At 39.5% G+C, this 22,826-nt stretch overlaps 1 protein-coding gene across 1 annotated transcript; it reads right to left on the reverse strand.

The window, feature by feature from the left end:
• Positions 1 to 1,368: 1,368 nt before the first annotated feature.
• Positions 1,369 to 19,911, reverse strand: ifngr1l (interferon gamma receptor 1-like). The gene is made up of 7 exons (XM_034152547.1): positions 19,640 to 19,911; positions 7,693 to 7,810; positions 6,918 to 7,099; positions 5,780 to 5,970; positions 5,217 to 5,382; positions 3,808 to 3,923; positions 1,369 to 3,712 (listed from the first exon to the last, which is right to left on the reverse strand). Exons 1-7 carry the CDS (start codon positions 19,704 to 19,706, stop codon positions 3,392 to 3,394), a joined length of 1,161 nt encoding a protein of 386 aa, XP_034008438.1. The 5' UTR covers positions 19,707 to 19,911; the 3' UTR covers positions 1,369 to 3,391.
• Positions 19,912 to 22,826: the final 2,915 nt, after the last annotated feature.

The raw sequence follows: 22,826 nt of genomic DNA on the forward strand, positions 1-22,826 counted from the left end.
AAGAATATCTGGCTCTGTGCTAACTTTCAAATTGTTTGGGAAATTATGCTTACAAATATATTTAAGTTGAATATCAATAGCTCATGTTATGTGACCCAATGACTTCAAATCCAGTCCAGATGTTAATACTAAACTGAACAAGGACACGTCTTTTCTATTTAACTGTTTATCTATCTTTTATTAAAACATTGTTTTAAATTCAGAAATTAGACTTTTATGTAAAGGCTGAATACTCATATAAATATTAGATATATATATATATATATATATACAAAACAACACTAAATCCAATATAAAAAGAAGTGTCCTACTTGTCCAATGTAGTTATACAAATCTGCATTCATTTCGAGTCACTTGGTCACATGACATGGGAGCTATTGAAAATAAATTAGATATTTAATTAAAAGATGTACAGTGCAGTCAGATGCAATGATCTTGTATTGAAATATTTTTTTCATGATACATCAGTAAACTGAAAAGGTGTGCCTCATAATCCATTTTACATAATTGTTTTCTTAGCATATTTTCAATAATATGATAGTTATTAAAAATGACATTGGCTTTATCTCAGTTATCTTAGTGTTGTGTAATTCTACCTGTCTTTGTATGTATGTTTAACTGCTTTTGGTCTGTCACTCAACTTCAGGTCTGCAATATATAGGTTTTATTTACCTTCATTGCGTTGTCATGTTTATTTATTGCGGTTATATTGCATAGCACATACTTTCTTCATATAGTGCAGCCCTAATCCTCATCACTTTAAATAGGGGGGGGGGACCTTTAAAAGGTCATGCTTAACCAATTTCTGCCTTCAGACCTTGTAGTTAAGAATGCTAAGTAACATCCATTTTAAATTGAGTAGACATTAACACACAAGCTCTGATGGGGCGGTGGGAAATATCGGACAGAGCTGCTGCAGATTACCAGAAACTCTTTACCTGCAAGGTGGCATTTGAGGACATGTGACTACAGTAATAGTGAAGTATGTAGTGCAGTTACTGGAACCCAAAAGGTCTCCAAATCCAACTCCCACACACACAACCACTAAAGAGGAAGGAAACATTGCAAACAGACATCTAAGTGCACACACACACACACACACGAGGTCTCCCTGGGCACTGATCTAGAGGAAGGAACGTGGATAGCATGTCATGAAACAGGACGTGCATGCTGCTTCCTTTCCACAGTGACATGGTAGAATCTGACATATTTTAGTATTACTCATTAAATGTAAATTAGCTGCTTCACTGCACTGAAATACCAACTTCCCTTCCTTGATATGTAACTCTTCACATAAAGTAATTTAGTGTGTACAACATCCGCTTTATAACCACATCCTTTAGGATACAAACAGAAAAAAGAGCAAAGGTTTTTTTGTACTTTTATTGAAATGAAGTAATACTGAAAACTCACACGAGATAAACATTAACAGCGGTTTTCAGACGGAAAATGAATCATTATAAAGGACATAGGCACAGAAACTGAGGAAGCATAATTAAGAGTTAATTAGTGAAATTATAAAAACAAGTGCTCGAGGTTAATGGGCCGGCCACTTTTCCAAATCAAACGTTAACATTCAAATATCATCAGACAATCACTCCGGCTGGTCATCAAACCCGTCATTTACTCTTTGAAAATTGCAAACTGAATGTTTTACACAAATACAAAAGCACCATTTCCTTTTTTCAAAGTCAGCGTCAGCATCCAGCCTCTGTATAACAGATCTAGCTGGGAAGGCTCATCAACTCGCACAGTCTCAAGTTATGCAACACAAAACAAGTTAAACACAAAACAACAATAAGCAACTCAACAGCTGACGTTTAAAGCCCGGTAACAAGGCACAAGTAAAAATGTTAAAACATCACTTCAGTTCCTCTGGTGCAAATCCCCTCTCCTTTCATGAGAAAATGAGTTCATCGAATTCCATAAATTCATTTAAAGGCTGGGTAAAATAACTCAAACATTTTGTAACCCTGTGTTAATTGTTCAATTAACAGCCTTTATTTGGCAATAATTTAATACATTTTCGTATTAATAGTGTTTTTTGACAACTCGCCTTGAACTTGGCGGGTGTCTACATAAAAGTATCTTAAGAAATGTACTTTGGGAAATGGCCCAAACCACGGTTCAGTCTGTAAGTAGAGCAGCTAATAGAGCAGTTTGTTAACAGGAGGGAGCGTGTTTGGCTTTTAGTGAATAACTGATCCATCAGTAGTTCTCCCTCCCTCGACCAGCAGGAATACTCTCCTCTACAGATCCATATTGCTCTTCTTTCCCCTATCACACTCACTCTGGGATCCAATCAAATCTGACTTGCATCAACTAACCCCCCCGAATATTTCATTTAAGTCAAAGAAATGTCACAAGTCACTGTTGTATATCTGTGACTTTAAGGTGCAACTAGCATAATGAGAGACTAAAGGATTGGATTCAGGTAGAAAAGACGCGCTAATACAGAGAAAACAGTACTGTGACTACTCAGCACAGTTACTGCTGAACATGGGGTCAACAGATAATAATGCATGATTAACAGATGCTTAGGATATAACAGTATTTACAGAAAACGTTAATAGTTTTACTTCCATGCGCATTACAGAATATAAAGCACAGTTACTCCCTTTAAGTCACTAAACTAGGATTCATTGAAAGATGTGTTTTAGTGACGCTTTTGTTTTTGAGTAACAGTTGAAACCGTGACATTTAAATTCAGAGGTAAATGCAACAGTCAGTGAAGAGGTAATGCCGTCATGAGAAGCACTTTAAAGAGCTCTGCAGAAAAGATGCTTATCTTCACATTTCTCTCAGATATGGCAGCTATGAATCATTCACATCTCCTTTCATGAAGCTCCTGTGGAGGTTGCATGCACTTATTACTAAGCCAATCACAGGTAATTCAGCTGATTTGGCAGCTACTGGAAATGTTAAGCATGCAGGCATGAGAGGATGCAACATTTGAAACAAATATCAGAAATCAAGAACTTAAATGAACAACATTACGACACTGACACTGGTGACTGATCTGATTTTAGCAATTCATTTGATCGATATTATACAACACATCTGTAAGGCCATTTTAATTTGTAACCTTAGTTGCTTGCTCTGACACATTAGTGCAAAGTCAAATGTAACTGATGTCTGAGTGCACCTACAGGAGGGACGTTCCTGGTTCTCTGTTCCCTTGGAGACGGTCTGACAAGGGAACAACCCAAACCACCTGGAATTTGTAACCGCGACTGAAAATCGCTGTTTAGGGTTAAGATTTTCCAATTTGAATGACAGGTGATTGCAGACGAGTTCCCTTTTTTTGACCCAACTTCAAACATTCGATGTGCCACAATGTTCGGAAGTTACAGCCTCAGCCGCGGTATCCCTCCGCCGTTTCGCCCGGAGCCTACGACACCACCCCCGCGCGCTTCTCATACCCAGAGGGCGCCTCAGCGACCTCCAGCGGCTCGTCTGGCTCCAAGTCTCTGCCCTGCGTGTAGCCGGATCCTTCATCGGTCGCCACCTCCACGCTGTCAGAAAGGCCTTTGTCTGCCTCTGCCGACACGCCGCAGCGCATCCGGAGCACGGAGTCATCGCAGGGATTGATGAAAGATGTGACGTCTTTCTCCTCGTCCATCAGTGTGGGAGAGCAGGGCACCACTTCAGGAACAAAGATCTTCTCCTGCAGGTATCCTTTGCTCTCAGGCATTCCTTTGGCTGCGAATTTCTTTAAGACGAAAACAGAAATTGTTAGATGGAAGTGTGGGTTAAAAATACAATTGTTAAAGTAAAATAGGAGTTGATGATAAGAACAAAGCCCACAAAGAATTTTGGTATAGAAGTTGCTGCATTGGTCTTTTTTCGGTAGACCATGAAGAGGACAAAAGCAACCGCACTCGAGATCAGCAGGACGCCCACCACCCACATATGGACGAGATCTAGAGGAAACAGATAGGAAGTCAATATATTTATAGACTCACTTAAACACACATTTTTAGCAAAGAAACCAGTAGCTCTGAATCTGTGTTCAGTCCAACCCCTGCAGTAAACGTGACAAAGTGTCCTTGTGCAAGATATTGAACCCCAAGTTGCTATCATAACGATGTTTAAAAGCGTCAACCAAATACCAAATCATTTGATGTAATGGGTTCTTGACAGAGGTGTTGTACTGAAAGAAGCAAGGAGGGCAAACCAACCAATATTACTCTGTCGGGTAAAACAGAGGAATATAAATAGATTGAAGCTTTAATCAAATGTTGATCTAAACGTTCGAATGCTGCGTGGCTTCTTTTGGACATTCTGTTCAAACTTTTTTTAGATTAAGATAAACACTTTCCAGATTCCAGGTGTGGCTGCATAGGAGTGATGCACGGTAAAATGGGTTAGGAATATATCACAGGTTTGGGAGGACTGGTGACAAAGAAATAATAATAATACAAAAACTTTATTTGTAGAGCACCTTTCATACACAGGGTGCAGCTCAAAGTGCTTCAACAGGAAGCTCTTCTGTATAAAAGTACACTTTTATACAATAGTCCGCCTCCTTAAGGCGTGAGTTTTTGAAAACATTATTTTTAAAAGTTTAATTCCAGCTAATATGAATTGAAGCAGAATGAATTTGGGAGAATACTATCTTGACAATTATCTTTCCTATAATGCGTTGATGTGCATCTTAAAGGTCCCCTATTATACTGTTTTGCATTAATATAGTATAGGTCTCAGATATATACAAAACATGTCTCTGAAGTGTTTGGCTCCAAACACCAAACAGATCATTGCAGCATTACCCATAATCCCCTCTGTTTCAGCCCTGTTTCAAAAGTGCTGATTCTCTGTCTGTCACTTTAGATGAAAATAAGGAGCCCCTCCCCACGCCCCTCTGAGAGATATTTGGTTCAAAAGAACACAATGGTGCTCTAGGAGGAGATTCAGGTGATAAGGTGTGGGGGGGGGTTACCTTGGTTAGTGATTGGCTAATGGTTACACAACCCAAAACATCGTTATGACATCATAAAGTGGCCGAAATCTGATCAGCTCATTTTCAGACAGGTTTTTATATAAATGGATCAGGACAAAAAGTGAGCGAATCTTTTTTCCTGAAACTTTCAGAATCTCTTTACACAGAGGGGACACATGATGTATAAAAGACATGAAAACGTGGATTTTGCATAATAGGTGACGTTTAAGTAGGAAACTAACAAAATAAAAAAAATAAGAAAATGTTACTCAACAGCTTGGTGGTTCTTTGTATGGCGCGGCGCAGACCGGTCGGAGGGTTTTCACTAACATCTTCTTCAGCTCGCCTTCGACTGTCACACAGTGTTTCTCCTGAGAAGCGGCCACTGTGAAGTTCATCTCACACACACTCTCCTCACAGACAGATGGGTGGTGTTCCTTCTGCACACACACACTTATAATGGTAAGCAGGTGTGCAACTATTCATACAAATACTTCATTTACAGAACTCAGTAGGATTACTTTCACTTGACATGTAGTGCAATGTATTTCATCTATGTACTTGGGTTTTGTTTGTATATTCTAGTTTATTCTGACTTGTAAACAATCTGTTTTTGAGATCTTCCAATGAAATACGGATGTAGATGAGCATTTAAGCTAACGCCTGTATTTCACATCATGTATGTTTATACTGATGTTCATTAAGTTGCACAGTCACCATCAAATAAGCAAATACAAATATGAAGTGATAATTCCTGCTAACTGCTATGACCCTGAGATATTTGCTCATGCTTTATCAATGCCATAAGAAACTTCAGAAGGTGATAGAAGGTCTGACCTGGTGGTGGACCACCTCGACCATGTATCCAAATACGGGGAGCTCTTTGCTGATCTGGCCATCCTTGTTCTTCTTGCTTTTCTGACTGCTGGGCCTCTTGATTTCATACAACAGCCAGGGATGCATGAAGCGGACCAGGATTTTGCCATCATGTAGGGTCGTGACGTTTACTGAAGGGAGGTCAAGAGAACCTGAAAAACAAACATCACCATTTCTGAATTGTAATTTAGCTTTCATGTTGACTTTAGCACATTAGTTGCTCCATAGCTCCGCTAGAGGTGAAAACCTTCACATGTTACTTTTAAAGGGGACCTGTTCTGTTCACTTTCAGGTTCATATGTGTATTGTGTGCCTCTACTGTGACATTTTCACATGCTTTAATGTTCAAAAAGGTCTTTATTTTTCTCATGCTGCAGCACCTCTTTTCACCCTCTGTCTGAAACCAGAGCCCAGTGTGCTCTGATTGGCTAGCTGGCCGGCTCTGTTGTGATTGGTCAACCGCTTAGAGATGTCCGAATATTGTTTGGACATGTTGGTAAACTCATTTAAAAAAAAGTTACATTTCAAAAATGTTTCCCAAATTGGGATCAATAAAGTACTTCTTATCTTGATAGTAAGCTTAGACAATAAGAGCGAACGCAGAGCACGGGTGGGAAGAAGCGACATGCTAATCACATTAAATATGGCGCTAGCAAAGCAGCGAGAGGTGATGAGAGGTTCTATTCTATTTTATTGTATTTACTTGTACTATTTTATCTGTTTTATTGTGTTGCACTGTTGGAGGAGCCTGTGACCTAAGATTTTAACTACACTGTACTGTAGCTATGCACACATGACAATAAAAGCCTTGAAACTTGAAACTTGAATACCCCACAGATCGATTAAAAAATAACTAATCAATTCAGTGTCTGAATTGTATCAATGTGAAACATGATGAAGGCGACCCCTGACATTAATGCCTGAACAGTGTTCTGACAATGATAGCTATCTTAACATGTCTGTTACTAACATGTTGTTTCTCCTGTAACTGTTCACCTGTCAGCCCAACAGAACCCCCAGGACAAAACTCAAATATTAATATATAAAAAAGGGTTAGTGAAGTCAGCTTGTTTTCTTCTACAATGCCATCAATGCTCACATGTTCTTATATCTAGAGCGTCCTTGAAATAGCTGAATTCTATTGAGTCCGGAGGGGCGGAGTCAGACTCATTCTTTCCAATCACAGCAGTTACGGAAATTCTGTATTCGTTCCTGGGATCAGAGAGAAACGACACGTCGGCTTGCTTCGCTGGCGGATCCACCCATCTTACATCGGGAGATCTGTGGAAACCAATAAGAGAGAAAAGAATATGAGTATCTCAAATCAGAGACTATAATCATGTGTTCAAGTTTTAAGTTAAGAAGAACTTTAAGAAGTTTTATAAAAGTAGTTACTAACAATGCTTTTTGTTAGGAGCCAATAATAAAAAATGTGTGTATTAATTCAAAGAAAACTATTTCAAAGCCAAACCTAAAATTTGATTTGAACATGACTATATTTAAAATTGTGAAAAACTATTGCGAGGATATCTTTAATTTAAATATCCATGTTTATGAACAATTAAACTGTGAGTCTTGATCAAAATACCCTTTAAAAGAGCAGAATCCTTTAGTCTAACCCCTTAACACATTCTCCATTAGTGTGCTGTTGGACATAGACTATTTAGAAAACTAAGTCAATGGGGTATTTTCTGGTGAAGTCTGTACTGTATATGCAGAACAAAGTCTGATCCAGGATTGCTGTTATCTGAATAAATGTTTTTTTTTTTAATGTTGCAGTGTTTGTTTGCAGAGTTTAAAGCAGAGATCAACCTAAACAATACACCTTTTAACAGCCAAAGACAGAATAATGCGTACAAAGGAAATGCACAAACCCTCCCGTCGAGCCGATATTGACTCTGAATCTGAGCCCGGGGACGAGCTGGTCGTAGTCCCACCGCAGCACGTTGTGCATGTTGTGGCACTCCAGGGTCACGTTGGCCGGCGGCTCCACTGTGGACACACAAACACCAGGGTGAGGAGATTTTAAAGGCTTTCAAATTCACACTGAACACCACCTCAAAATTAATATCAGTCTGTTAAGAAAATATCACTAGTCAGGATACATTTATTTATTATCCTTGCAAGAATGGAAGTAGTCATGACACACAGAGCATATGGGACACCTAGTTCCTGAACAGTGTCCTTCACATGCTGATATACAAGAGAGGGAGTTACACGGTGACAAGATACATGTATACCGGTTCAAAGCAGTATACAATGTTTAGTTTAGATTAGCTAAGGCCTACGTAAGCAATAAACATGACAGTCATAAGTCTATCTCCATAGGGGCTGAATCATCATGTTAATCACATAGCTATCATATGCCTAAAACAGTGTGTCCTGACGCTCTTCTAGGTAATCATACATCCTGTTACGTACACAGCTACGTAGGGCCTTTATTATCATGTGTACTCTGATATTGGAAGAGTACATTCAGTATTTTCCCAACACAGTCCAATAAATTATGCCAAAGGAGAAGTTCCCTTACTCCAATATAACTTTTTGCTCATAGTAATAATTGACCATGGGTATTTTCACTAACACAAACCTCCCACTAGAGGGAACTGCATTCAAACTCATATGATATACTCCTGCTTAACCTCTTTGAGTGGGTCTACTTTGCCCACACAGACACAAAAGCTAAAAAAAGGAAGTAATGTCAGGACATTTAAGGATTTAAGCCAATGTGGAAATTGCAGATTTGTATATTTTTTCACATATAATCTACAAGAAACTTCATGCAGGTCTCCTCTGACACTGAGAAAAAAGAAACTCCCCAAAGCCTGCACATACCGGTACTTAAAAAAACAAACATTGATTTCACTTTGAAAAGTGGGCTGATCTTCACTTCAGCTCTTTCACTTTCACTGAATGTACATTACAAGAGACCAAATTACTGTAAAAGCAGGTTCAACCATTGTGGTGGATACTTGTGAAAATATTTGTGGTGACCTGTTACAGGAAACCATGCCTCAGAGCATTGCACAACTACTGTCCACACACACCACAAACAATTACTAATAAAATGTGAACAATGACCTTGGCCTGGGAAGGTCATTTAAGGAAGTTCAATAAAAAAGACAAAGGCTTCAAATCATCTTCGGATGTGTTCCTTAACACTCCTTCAACAGATTGTTATGAGTCACCCCCGTTATCATCCATTTCAGTTTCAATTCTTCTGTCAACTAACATTTGCGTTCAGGCACGTGATAACAAACGCCTACACAAATACCAAAGCCTCAAATCTAGGTTGAGACGTGAGAAGGTGTTAAAGGGAAATCTCAGATGGGGCGTGTGAAGTTTAAAGAAGTGCTAACCGCAGCAGTGAAGTCGGTCTCTGAGGCGTTCACCACATTGCAGCACGGGGCCACACGTGTAACCACGCCATTTCACTTCAGCATTTAACTTCCGTTTCAACTTCTCATAAGTGTTTTCTGAACACCATCTGAAAATGCAAAAGAAAAAGAATGACTCCGAACTTAAAGTAGGCATATAGTGGCGCATTCCCACTGCTGGGCCTCGCAGGGCCTCGCAGGGCCTCGCACGGCTTAGTACGGTATGGTATGGTTAGGCCAGGCTCACTTCATGCTGCGTTTCCATTACAGTTTAGTAGCTGGGGCAGTAACTATAGTAACGCAGTGTAGGCGGAGCCGTGACGTCATCTTCAATACGCGAACCACAGAAAACCAACATCAGCCGTTAGCCCTCAGAGCTCACAGCTCCTCATATCTGTTCAGAAACTAGACAAAAGTTAAACAAGTACAAACCACAGACTGCCTGTGTCATGGCGAAAACAGTCGCTGGTTTATTTATGTCTGTATAGGCCGTTGTTGTGAGTGTGGACGGTCGGAGCATATACTGCGTTAGCTTAGCCGATCTCCATTTAGAAAACACGCATTTTAAAAGGTTTTTTGCCTGCCGTCTGTCTGCAGACTTGTCAAAGCATTAATTCATGGTTTTCACTAACCGGTATCAGTATGTTGTTACTTCGGCATCGTTTTGAAACGTGTATTACAATTAAATCACGGTAAAATATGTTCATTTTGTTGTAGTTGTAGCCCCCTTGCCAGCGATTCTCTCACTAGTTTAGCATACTCAGCCCGGTTGTTGGCCCGGAAAGAACCTGGATTTTGGAGGGCCAGAAAAACATTACTCGTTAGCCGGAACTACCCCTAGTGGAAACGCAACAAAAAAACGGGCCGGGTTTGGCACAGTGGAAATGCGCCATAAGTGTTTACCATTAAATCTAGTCTGAGAAAAATGATTTAAAATATTGAAAAACTGGCTTGACCCTTAAGAGTCCCTGGGGCCATTTTTCAGCCATTCGGGTTTTCATGTTCATGCCATTTTGGCTGTGTTGAATGAATATTGCTCAAACTTGCCAGAGGATATTCTTTTTTAGTTGTATATTGAATTGTGGTCTCAGTTTTTTTAAATTAGCCTAAAATGGCTAAGCTACACAAAAACCGACACATTTGTTCCTAGCGGCAAAAAATGCCCCATTGAAAATGCTTTTTTTGACCCCACATTTATCTTATCATAAACTCTTGATTTCCTTTATGTTAAGATTTCATTTTGGACTTCTAGCTTTCAATTTTCACATTTGTCTACAAGATGGCGATAATTTTAACCCTTTGAAGCCTGTAGCAAAATGTCACCCTTTTTACTGTTTTCTGTAAGGGTCACTTGCTACTGAAATTATATGCGTGTGTCGCTTTTGATTTTGGATAATGGTATGTGTGTGCGTGTTTGTGTGTGTGCGTGTTTGTCTGTGTGTGCGTGTCCAACTTCAAAATACTTTTCTCTTAGAAGGCCACACTGCGTAATAATCTAATTCAATAATAAAAACAATGAGTTGCGAGAACCAAAACAAAATTGGACTTTGTTTTGGTTCTCGCTCAGGTTGTTTATACAGGTGCAATGCAGCCATGGTTAGAAGTATTACTATTAGTGCAGGAGTAGTCTTTTTGGAGATGGCAAGGCATTACAGCACACAGGAGGCTCTGGACATCATCATGCACTCTGATTGCGAGGATGGCTCCTCATCCTCCTCCGTGGACCCTGAGGCTGACACAGAAGAGGCCTCAGAGTCCACGGAGGACGCTTCAGAGGTGGGAACAGACCAGCTAGAGTCCAACTCAGACTCATCTGAAACTGAGAGCGGAGGGGAGTTGGAGGAAGCAGCTGCAGGATGGACTTCAAAAAATGTTTTGGTCTCCCACAAACACTGAGAAGCTCCGCTACGTCCCAGCAGCCAGAAGTTTGATCCCGGGACCAACACACTATGCTGTCATCCAGCTTTGCACTGCTGCTGACAGATGACATCCTGCAGCGTGTTGTGTCCATGACAAACCTGCATGGGAGACGGTCAATTGCAGAGTGGCGAGATATGGACACAGAGGAACTGCAGGCTTACGTGGGGCTGCTCATTTTGGCCGGTGTTTACAGGTCAAAAAAATGAATCGACCCTCAGCCTCTGGAGTGAGAAATCGGGACGGAGCATTTTCCGAGCCACGATGTCCCACAAGAGGTTTCACCAAATCAGCCGAACACTGCGGTTCGACGACAAGCTATCCCGACCGCGGCGCCGTGATGACAAGTTGGCTGCCTTCAGCAAAATCTGGGATATGTGGACACACCACCTGCCGATGCTGTTCAGCCCATTCAGCGACGTCTGCGTGGATGAACAGCTCGTCCCATTCAGAGGCAGGTGCAGCTTCAAGCAGTACATGCCAAAAAAGCCGGCCAAATACGGTATAAAGATTTGGGGAAACTGATGTAAAATCATCCTACGCCTGGAGACTGCAGGTGTATACAGGCAAAGCAGCTGGCAGTCGTCCTGAAGTCAACCAGGGGATGAGGGTGGTCCTGGAGATGACAGAGGGGCTTCCAGGTAGACATCATTACCTGTGACAATTTGTTCTCGTCCTTCGCACTGGCTGAGGAGCTGCTCAGGAGAAAACTGGCCCTGGTTGGCACAATTCGCCGAAACAAGCCTGAGCGTCCCCCTATTTTGCTCCAGGCAAGAGCGAGAGTGATCCTCTCCTCCACCTTTGCCTTTACGAAGACCCACACACTGGTCTCTTACATCCCTCGACGGGGCAGGAATGTGCTGCTTCCAAGCACGAAACACCGCAGTCCAGACGTAAGCGACGAAATGAAGAGAAAGCCAGTCATAATCAAAGACTACAACCGATGCAAAGGAGGTGTCGACAACATTGATAAGGTAGGTGCCATTAGGCATCAGTTATGCACACATGTATTCTTACTCTTATATTCTTGTCTGAAATATATGTAGGTTTTTTTCAAATGAGCATTTTCCTATAAAATAATTAATATTTGCATCATGAGAGAAAATGCTTGGAATCATGTATTCAAATTGTCTTTTATGTTTTTGTTAGGTTGTTGCCACCTACTCCTGCAGGAGGAGAACAAATCGCTGGCCACTTGCCCTCTTCCACAACCTGGTTGACATTTCCCATTACAACGCCTACGTCCTGTGGACATCAATCGAGCCATCCTGGCAGCAGCAGAAACCGTACAGGAGGAGGCTCTTCATTGAAGAGGTGGGAGAAATGCTGGTGACCCCACACATCAAGAAGAGAGGGCGCCTTCCCCGCTCATCAGCGGCTGCAACAATGGTGTCAGATCTGCAGGGTGCTGCTGCAGGCCCCTCTCTCATCAGTGAACGGAAGAGCAGGAGGCAGTGCCACTTTTGCATGGACAGAAGAGTTTGCAGCACCTGCTGCAAATGTGGGAAATTCATATGCAAGGACCACAGTCTGTCCATTTGCAGCCTGCTCGACCTGAGCTGAACTCTCACAGCCAGACACACAGTGTTCATTCAATGTTCATCTTTGTAAAATAAATGTTTTTCTGGTTCAAAATGATCTTGTATTATTCATTTTAGTCAGGCTGGAGTAGTTTTAAAAGATTTACTCTTTGAAAGTGGGAAAAAATAGGAATATATCATAATTTTATGGCAGTTTTTGTGAGGGTGGCATTTTCTGGCCTTAGGAACACGAGTGTGAGTTTTTGTTTAAATCTAACACTGCAAAAAAAAATAACAATGCATTCAAATCAATGTCACTGCCAATCATTGACCAATCTAGGGACCTAATAATAACAATAATCAAATATTCCTTGAAATGTATTTTCTGAAAATTATTCTAGTTTTTAGTTTTTTTCAATAAAAAAAAACTGTGGAGTTTTTTCAACAAACTGGCATTTAAAGGGTTAAAATCCCCAAAATATAATTCATATTTCCTATGTGTATGTCAGGCTGGAGTAGTTTTAAAAGACTGACTCTTTCAAAGTGAAAATAAATATTAATATATCATAATTTTATAGCAGTTTTTGTGAAGGTGGCATTTTATGGCCTTAGGAAAAATACGTTTTTTTTTAAAAGGGACTCTTAAGGGTTAAAGACCGAGGACATCCAGTGGCTAATGCACAACTTTATGTTCTGTAAATAATATTTAAATGAATGCTGAACTTTGCCAAAAGAAACTTGATTATGAAAATGTATAGAGGCAAATTCTTTATATTGAGTCTTTGTTTAATCCCCCTCCCAAACATACATTTTTTCAGGAGAGTTTTTGGAGTGGGTCCACGTTGAAATGTGTGTTTTTTGACAAATTGTTGTGTTAAACTTGGGTTTTATGTTATATAGTTATAACTATGGTTCTATTCATATATGTTTAAAACGTATCTTCGAATCTAATTGATTAAATGCCAAATCCGAGTTACCAAATTGTAGGTCTACAAAAATCAAACGTGACATGAACTTGACTGAGGGAATATTAAAAAGAAGTCTGGTGTTAAAATAAAAATAACACAAACATGTTGCAGCAAGTGAACAGGAGCCATTGATTTACAAAAAAGGCAGAAGGTGAACTTTATGAATCATTTAAATCCTCCAGCTGAGGATAGGTAGAGTAGTGTTCAGTAATGTTTACTCGACACTGAGCGTGTTTCTCGGTTCATACGAGTTCAGCGGGACCGACTACAGAAGCCACAGCAGCAGACAGATTTGTGCAAACAAAGCAAAAAACATATTTCAGAAAGTAGGAAGAGAGAGCTCCGCCTATCAGACATAAAAAAAGAGGTCACTGTTGACGTGTGCTGCTATCGCCACAAAATAACTGACAACGTTCCTGAGATCTTGAGAAAACAAAACACTTTCAAACTGAGTTTAAAAACATGTGGTTACCCCAAGAAACTGTTATGTTGCACAGAAAGTAAGATGTGAAAGATATCTTACTTTCTAAACTTACAAAATAAATCATAGATGTTAAAAAGTGACACGTGAAAGCAAGCATTTCTTTAGTTGTTGTTTTGGGTTGTTTCAATGTGCAACAAAATGGTTAAGTGTAGATAAAATAGAAGTATGGAGGTACAGTAAGTTTCTACTTAGTTCTTGATAATAATATATTTAATGGAATAGTATTTCCTAGTTTACATTGATTGTCTGTCTTTATAGTTAGATTTGTTTTGTAAAATCATGCCTTTAATACTTTCATTTTCTACATTGCTTATATTTTTGATATCTTTTTGTATATATTTGTATAACTCTGGATGACTTTGCAACAGATCACAGTTTTGTTGTGACCATGATAGTGGAGCTTCTCTTGAAATTTGCAGTCAGAAGCAGAACAGACACGGACGTGAAACAGCTTCACAGAGGAGGGAAAAGGAAGGGCAGAGCAGATGGACGAGGAGATACAAATACAAACTGTTATGTTAAAATCTATAAAACCCCCAAACCATGCATCAACACACAGAGGAGACAGCTAAACACAGCTTTCCTGTCGGTGCAGCGTCTCGGACAGATTTAATCTGTGAGCCGGAAATATTTCTCACTGCAGACGTTTCCACATGCTGCATGAAGAGTGTTTACAAAACACTGACATCAGTAATGGCTGCCTTCACTGTAGGGATTTAGTTGGTATATACACTAGACACATGACACAATAACACTGCACTGTAAATAAAGACTTGGCAAGCAACACAAGCTCTGCTCAGATCACAATCAATGTAAGGTAATACAGGCATTTCAAGAATTGTTAAATGTTGATCAGTGTTTCCCATACATTGATTAATTTGTGCGTTAGGGTTAAATAATTCTTTGGTGGTTTAATGGATAGTGAGGTGGGCTGATGATCGGAAGGTTGCGAGTTCAAATCCCGCCTGGAACACCACCACTAGTGTGCCCTTGAGTAAGGCACTCAGTTACTCCAGGGAGAATGTCCCTGTTGGTCATTGTACTGTAAGTCGCTTTGGAATAAGGCGTCTGCTAAATGCCTAAATTGTAAATGATATTTTTGGGAGAATAAACCCCACAGATCCTCAACTCCGGTGTGTCTCATTAACAACGCAACACAGAGCAACAAGAACGTTGTCTGCTACAGTAGCCATGAACTTGCACGTATTTTGTTATTTGAGGAGGGGGTGGATGCGTGGGCCACCCGAATAGGTTAAGGGGCCTTTGGCTTTTCTTGCCGGGGGGTGCCCCCACAAATAGAATCAAATTCTGTGGGAAACACTGAATACCCATGTTGTCTCAGTCTTGGGATCCTTTTTCCATTCTAGTCCATGCTTTTTTTGCCTAAGTCTAAGAAATATTAACATGTTTTTCTAACAAAAAACAGACAGAGCCAAAGTTCTCAAATGTTAACCGTCTAAACACAATCAGTCACACAAGATCCTTGCATACTAACACTTATTTTAAGACAGATTACATTTAAATGTCATCTTAAATTAGGAGCAATCAAATCTAAAAGAACACCAACAAGATTACAAATGTAACCAAACATTTGACTGATAATGACATTTGGAAAACATTTTTTAAAAAGCCAACTAAATAACATTCAAAATAAACAAAAAAAGGAAACTGAGAAAAGAGGCACATCCTGAACAACTTAAAAGATGGAATTTGGTAATTTGTTGGCAGTTTCACTTTGAACAAAAGGAAACGTAATGATTCATTGATAGTCGTAAAAGTTGCTTTTTTTTAAATGTCTGTCAACTGACTTAGAATAAAATCGTCTACGGACATACTTCAGCCTATGCTACAAAAACAGTAGATGTTTGATTCCTGCTGTAATGTAATATATATTTAACTGTCACCTAGTGGACTAATATATATTTGACATTGTGTCTCAAGCTAAAGGTCTCCACAACAGGCACAGTGGTGATCTCATACTGAAGGTGAAACGAGATAATGAGAAATATCTATTCTAAGGTATGAACGAAAGCAAATTCAAAGGTAAGGTGTATATTTTTTTGGAAAGCCCAACTTGTTGTGACACAAGTAGTGTGATGATATTGGTTGACTCATCACAATTGTCTAAATTCAGGGGAATTATGGCAATATGTCAAGATTGACACAAGACAACAGGAGATCTTTACTATCCAGTTGTGTTTTACGACAGATTGACGATACTCTTTACTGTATAAACACACCTAGACTTTGTGAAAGCTGCGGTGGAAACTCATCCATACCAGCAGTTCACACCCACAAGCCCCCCCTCTGACGACAACATGAAACACACCTTCACCACATTACACAGCCTCCTGTTTCTGAATGACAGGATGTCGATGAACTCTCAACCTAAGGAAATGTGAGGGTTTTCAATCCCTCATGTAGCTCCACAAGTCACCTATGCAGGAATAAGAAGCAGTTAACCTTGTGTCCTGTGCCTGTCATTTCCCACCTCCTAGGGAAGGAAATCACTCCTAACTGGGGATGTCACTTTGCCAGACATTTTGAAATTAAAAACAACAGAGTAATTACTTGAGTCTTGATACCACTGAAGAAAAAAAGCAATACATCCCATGTACTGAAACATTAACTTCTTTATTAGAGTTTGCATACTGGCATCTTTAGGAAGCTGTAAAAGTCATAACAAGTGTATAATTAAGTGTCAAATCCTGCTCTGTGGTAGGATTTCAGTCTGATGTTAAAAGTGTTTGTGTCATTTATCGGAGTAATCCTCAGACGTTTGAGCAAAACAGGCCCGATATATCAGGAAGATGCTTAAAATGCTTCGTATGAAAGGATTTTAACTCCCCTCACACATTTTACTTTATATGTGGGGAATGTCAACGGGTTCAAATAAACAGTGTTGCCATTTTCATCATTAAAGGTAGGGTAGGTAATTAGGCGCATTCACACCGCAGTACTTTTCCCACAAAGGTTCATGAGAACTCTTTAGTTCTCATGAACTAAGTACCGATCGCGTTCACACCGGAATAAGTTCCTGGGGAAGGATTAGGCAAATGAAGCCGCTGACGTCACTTCGTCTGCTTTGGGTTTACTGGCAGGCCGCAAACAACTTCACAGCGTATACTGCCACCGGAAGTCCCCGGAGTTGGGGACTGGCTTCAGTAGAAGCTCCCAGCAGCTTCTACTGAAGCCTTCCGAGTAAATCGCCAGAACGCCGACACCTCCTCATCTCCACCGCTCCCATGTTTTCTTTTGTGTTGCCATAAGTTAGTCTCTCTGCGTTTGTGCACTGGGCTAATGCTAATGCTAATAATGCTAATGCAAGGATAATAAAATGGCGGCTTCACAAAACTTTTTGGAGTTTTACGGGGCAATTTTCTCCCGCGAAAGTACCTGCTCTCTAGCAGGGACGGAAAAGGGGGTAAAAAAGGTTCTGATGAACTAATTTGAGTTCCGGCTCTTTTTGGTGTGAACGCGACATTTCGGAACTATATCGGAACTAAAGTGGGAAAAGTAGTGCGGTGTGAACGCGGCTAATCACTTCAGAAACACTTTTTGTTATATTCCATGGAATGCTCTTAACATCCCGATAGCAATGAATACATTAAATGCTTTGACAATAAATACATTAAAAAATGTCATCTGTGGAAGCCGTGGCGCTGTAAAAAGCACGACCAATCATTTTAGCCGGCCCGGCTAAAATAACTGGATGGCCTACCTGCCTGTCAGCCTTCCATCTGTGCACAAACTTATCTCGTGCCCTCATTGGTCATGTGCGCGTTCGTGTGTGTTGGAGGAGGGGCTCTGTAAGGAAGGGGCAGATTTTTTTCGGCTGCGTACTTTCAAATTCTAGCGCACTCGAGCTGGTTCCTCCATTCTTACCTACCTTACCTTTAATCACTGCTTTATCAATAATAGAGCTGAAAGTAATGAGTGTTTTCCACTCTTTATAGAGTCTGGTTGCATTAATGCTTGAGTTTAGAGCCGTTCGCTGCTGATAGCACCAAGAAGATGCTTTTAAGCTTTCATTGTCTTGCAGAAATTCCCACAGACTGTAGAGGTTAGAAACCATGCATTGATTAAAGTGCAATAATTGATGATAGGATATGTTCCAAAAATGGTCATTAGCGTTATGTATTGCCACTCATCTCCATCAGTGAGGGCCAAAAGAGGCACTAGTACATTAGTCTGTGAACAACATTTAATATGAGAGGATAGAGCTGATGTAAGCTACACTGCACAAAGAATAACAGACACTAAATCATCCTGCAGCAGAGCAGTGTCTGTGGTTCTTCCAACAGCCAGTTTCAAATCCTGTTTTTGACACCATTTGTCACCCACCCTACCCCCTTTGACGGTCTTTTCTGTGTGTGTAAAAATGCCAAAAAGAGTAAAGAACTGCAAACCATTTTCATCAAATTCGAAACTTAACGTGTGCAGGTATGGCAGAGTTCACAATCTACTTCAGAACTGATGTATGGTAGGTTTCTGCAGGTTTTGATCTGTGAATGTGTTGGGCTACTTAGTGAAAAGTCTGCTTACGTGCTTCTAACAATGAACAAAATACAGGAATTGCACAAACACAGTGTCTTGGGTAATACTGAAAGGTACAAAGAGGAAATAAAGAAACCCCCCCGAAAACAGAAGACAAAGCTATCAGTCGGTTTGATCAAACAATCCGCCTCATGTGATCTAACAAGAGTATATGTTTGTGTTTTGGGGTCAAATGTTCACACAGTGTCAGTGGTGTAAAGTAACTAAGTGCATTTACTCAAGCACAATTTTAAGGTACTTGTACTTTACTTTTAGTATTTCATTCACAAGCTACCCTGCTGCATAAAAAGTCATTAATACTAGGTGCACATTTACCAGCTTTGATAACACTCTAAGGGTAAAATAAAACGTGTAATGTATATCATTCTGAAATCGGCCAATCTGCATAACAAGTCCTTTTACTTTTGGTACTTCAAGAATATTTTGATGCTAATACTTTTGTATATAAGATCTGAGTACTTCTTCCACCTCTGCACAGTATACATTAGTTTAGTAGATTTACCATTACAGATGTAATTCTCTCCCTTACAACTCCTCTCCTATCAAAGTAGATTGTTTACAGTTGTTTACATGCCCAAACATAGCCAACTGTACAATGGATGTGCGCAACGCTAGCCGGTTCTCTCTGGTTGTAAAGGGTATCGAAGTATATTTTAAAGATTTGAAATAACACTCTAACACAGAATAATAATCTTGATTATTGAGAAGTTACAGGGGGGAAAAAACAATTTCTCCCCGATACAAGCACGTAGAGCGCTTTTAGTTAGCAGTGATTCGCCGTTTTCCTGCATCCAGGGCCCCGTCCTCATATCGCCTATTTATACTAAACATTAATTAAATGCCACATAAACCACGATATTCAGTAAAGAACTTCCATAATTGTGTATTGTTACACTTTCTTAATAATTCGGCTTCATATAAGTGTTGAAAACAAACAAACATAACGATGTAAGTTAGCTAATGGATGTACGTAAGCTAGTAATGTAGCAACAACTTACCCAGGGCCAACACAACATGTACCAAGGCGAGAAGCAGGATAACGGGATGAAATGTCGCCAAATCCATACTTAACTGGTAGTCAAATGTTCTTGTTATTATATTATTAAAGTTCGTAAAATGTGTAATCTAACGTATCTAAAGTTGCATTGGGAAGCTGCAGGGAAACAGCTATAGTGTGAGCAGCAGGACGTCTCCCACAATCAGCAGCTTTGTCAATGTGATCCGCTGGAAATCCAAAAGCGGATGTGACCTTCCTTAATGCTGCCTTTCCCAAACCTCGTAATTTTGGACTTCTGAAGATACAGATGCAAATGTTGCTTTTGCTTCATTTAAGAAATTAAATGGTAGGCCTCAAATACTGTACTTCAGTCAAATTTGAGAGACTTGTACTTTACTTGAGTATTTCAAAATTGTGCTACCTTGTTCTTCTACCCCATTGCAATTCAGAGGTAAATCGTGTACTTTTACTCCACCACCTTTATTTAATACCTTTAGTTACTTTGCAGATGTTGATTAATGATGATGTGAAATATAAACAACACTTGAATAATACTTTAGTTACACCTGGAGTAACACAAGCTACCCTGCAGCATACAAAATACTCAAAAGGAGCTCCACCATTACCAGCTGTGATAACACTTTAATGATCAATAATTATAATCAAAACATATAATATATATAACACTGAATTGGCTATTCTGCGAAACAAGTACTTTAAATATATTTTGAAACCAATACTTTTGTACTTTTTCCTTGAGTTACGTTTTGAATGCAGGACTTTTACTTGTAACAGAGTATTCCTACTCCCTGGCACTTCTACTTTTACTTAAGTGCATGATCTAAATACTTCTTCTACCTCTAAGTACCATTACATTATTGTCATAATACTCCAGTACAAGTACAAGTCTTGCATTCAAAATCTTACTTGAGTAAGGGTACAAAAATAGCTAAATGTACTTAAAGTATAAAAAGTAAAAGTAATCATTGTGCTGAAAAATGGCCTTCTTGTGTTAAACAAATTATATTTAAATATGCGACATTTCTAGATAATACTGTTGCATCAAATACTAATAGTATTTTACGTTTGGAGACAAATAACTTTCTGATTGAATTTTTGTAAAATATTTAAATAATTTGACTCTTTTGTGAGTTAGTCCACTTATTACATTTTTAGAGATGCATTTGGTTAAAAGTAGCTAAAGCTGTTAAATAAATGTAGTGGAGTAAAATAGCATTATTTCCCTTTTAAATGGAATAGAAGTATAAAGTAGCATAAAATGGAAATACTCAAGTAAAGTACCTACATTTGTTACTTAAGTACAGTACTTGAGTAAATGTACTTGGTTACTTACCACCTTTGCTTACAAATAAAGCTATTGTGTATGCCAAAAAAGAGACAAATGGACACACAACATGTTATATTGGATTTTTGTTTCCCTGCCATCAATGTTTTGTTACAATCCTAAAATAAATATTTGAAAAGTGATAACCCTTTTTTTTTTTGGTGAAACCCCTCCAATGTTTATCCCTGTATCCATGAGATATAGATTATATATAACCCAGGACAGTAAAATGACTTCAATCTGAAGGAGAATATAAAAATATAACGTGAACACCCTACAGTTCGTATATCCGACAGCACTTGAATGCAGCAAAAGTTGGCTTGTGTGCTGTGACAGTTTGTCACGTTGTCGGGAAATAACCAGGTTTTCCCAGGAAGATTTCTTAACAAATGCCTCTGTATTTCCTGTTGAGAAAGATTTACTCTTTATGGCAGTATATTGATACACTTCTGTGTTAGCTTTACGGATGTATACATTATTAAAAAATACATTCAACAGAGTTATAAACGTAACTTTTAAAGAACGAAATGTTTTTAAATACCTAGGCTTCAAAATGACCATTTATTTTTGTAAACATTAAAGGTAGGGTAGGTAAGTTTGAGAAACCGGCTCGAGATACACTTTTTGTTATATTCCATGGAATGCTCTTAACATCCCGATAGCAATGAATATCTTAAGTGCTTTGACAAAAAATCCATAAAAAAATTTCATCTGTGGAAGCCGTAATACTGTAAAAAGCACGACCAATCATTTTAGCCGGCCCGGCTAAAGTAACTGTATGGCCTACCTGCCTGTCAGCCTTCCATCTGTGCACAAACTTATCTCGTGCCCTCATTGGTCATGTGCACATTCGTGTGTGTTGGAGGAGGGGCTCTATAAGGAAGTGGCAGATTTTCTCCGGTTGTGTATTTTCAAATTCTAGCGATCTCGAGCCGGTTTCTCAAACTTACCTACCCTACCTTTAAGTGCTTTGACAAAAAATCCATAAAAAAATGTCATCTGTGGAAGCAGTAGTACTGTAAAAAGCACGACCAATCATTTTAGCCGGCCTGGCTAAAATAACTGGATGGCCTACCTGCCTGTCAGCCTTCCATCTGTGTTGGAGGAGGGGCTCTATAGAGTGGCGAAGTCCCTCCCCTTCCGGTGGACCTCCATGGGACCTTATTTCGGAAAAGTTATGCATTGAAGTCAATGGAGAGAGAAAGATTATCTTTCGATCCCGTTTGAATTGTGCCACGAATTACACATATGATGTTTGTCAATTTAAAAGATAATTTTGCAAGTCAAAAAAAAAAAATGTGTCGTAAAACTGTGAAGTAACACATTTGTTTGTGTGAAACGCTAAATGAACTACATCTCTGGTCAACCACACACGTCACCAAGATGGCCGTCACTACTGTCTTGTCAACAAACGATTGACTATCACCACAATGAAACACGTCCTGAAGAATGTCATGCAAAGCTGCCTGCCTGCCTTCCTTTGATTCTCTCTGAACTGCCTGGTCGTTTTAATGTTTAATGTCAACCATTTGTGCAGATAGCATGAAGTAGAAAAGATCGCCGATGCTAACGTTAGCGTTAGCATTTCTCCCCCGGAATTAAATGGTGTATTATAGAATGATCACACCGGTGACAGTACTATTCAAAGGGTTCACGAAATATGACTACTACTCTTACTGTTTAACATTTTGGGTTACTTAATGTTACGGCTAATAAAAATGACAAGGCTGTAATGCTAACTAACGTGCTAGCTACTAGCTAGGTAGCTAACTTGATCAAGCCACTCCTGGTCGTTTCATCAGACGGGAAGCAAAAGAACGAGCAAGACCCATTGCTGGTATAA

This window comes from Trematomus bernacchii, unplaced genomic scaffold (assembly GCF_902827165.1).
Source record: "Trematomus bernacchii unplaced genomic scaffold, fTreBer1.1, whole genome shotgun sequence".
NCBI lineage: Eukaryota > Metazoa > Chordata > Actinopteri > Perciformes > Nototheniidae > Trematomus > Trematomus bernacchii.

What these genes read in the sequence shown, in the direction of transcription:
- ifngr1l (XM_034152547.1), bottom strand. Translation starts at nt 19,706, where the DNA reads ATGGATTTGGCGACATTTCATCCCGTTATCCTGCTTCTCGCCTTGGTA. An exon ending in CGCTCTAGATATAAGAACAT is followed by an intron (nt 5,971 to 6,917) that starts GTGAGCATTGAT and finishes TTTGTTTTTCAG; the next exon opens with GTTCTCTTGACCTCCCTTCA. An exon ending in CTTCTATACCAAAATTCTTT is followed by an intron (nt 3,713 to 3,807) that starts GTGGGCTTTGTT and finishes TTCGTCTTAAAG; the next exon opens with AAATTCGCAGCCAAAGGAAT.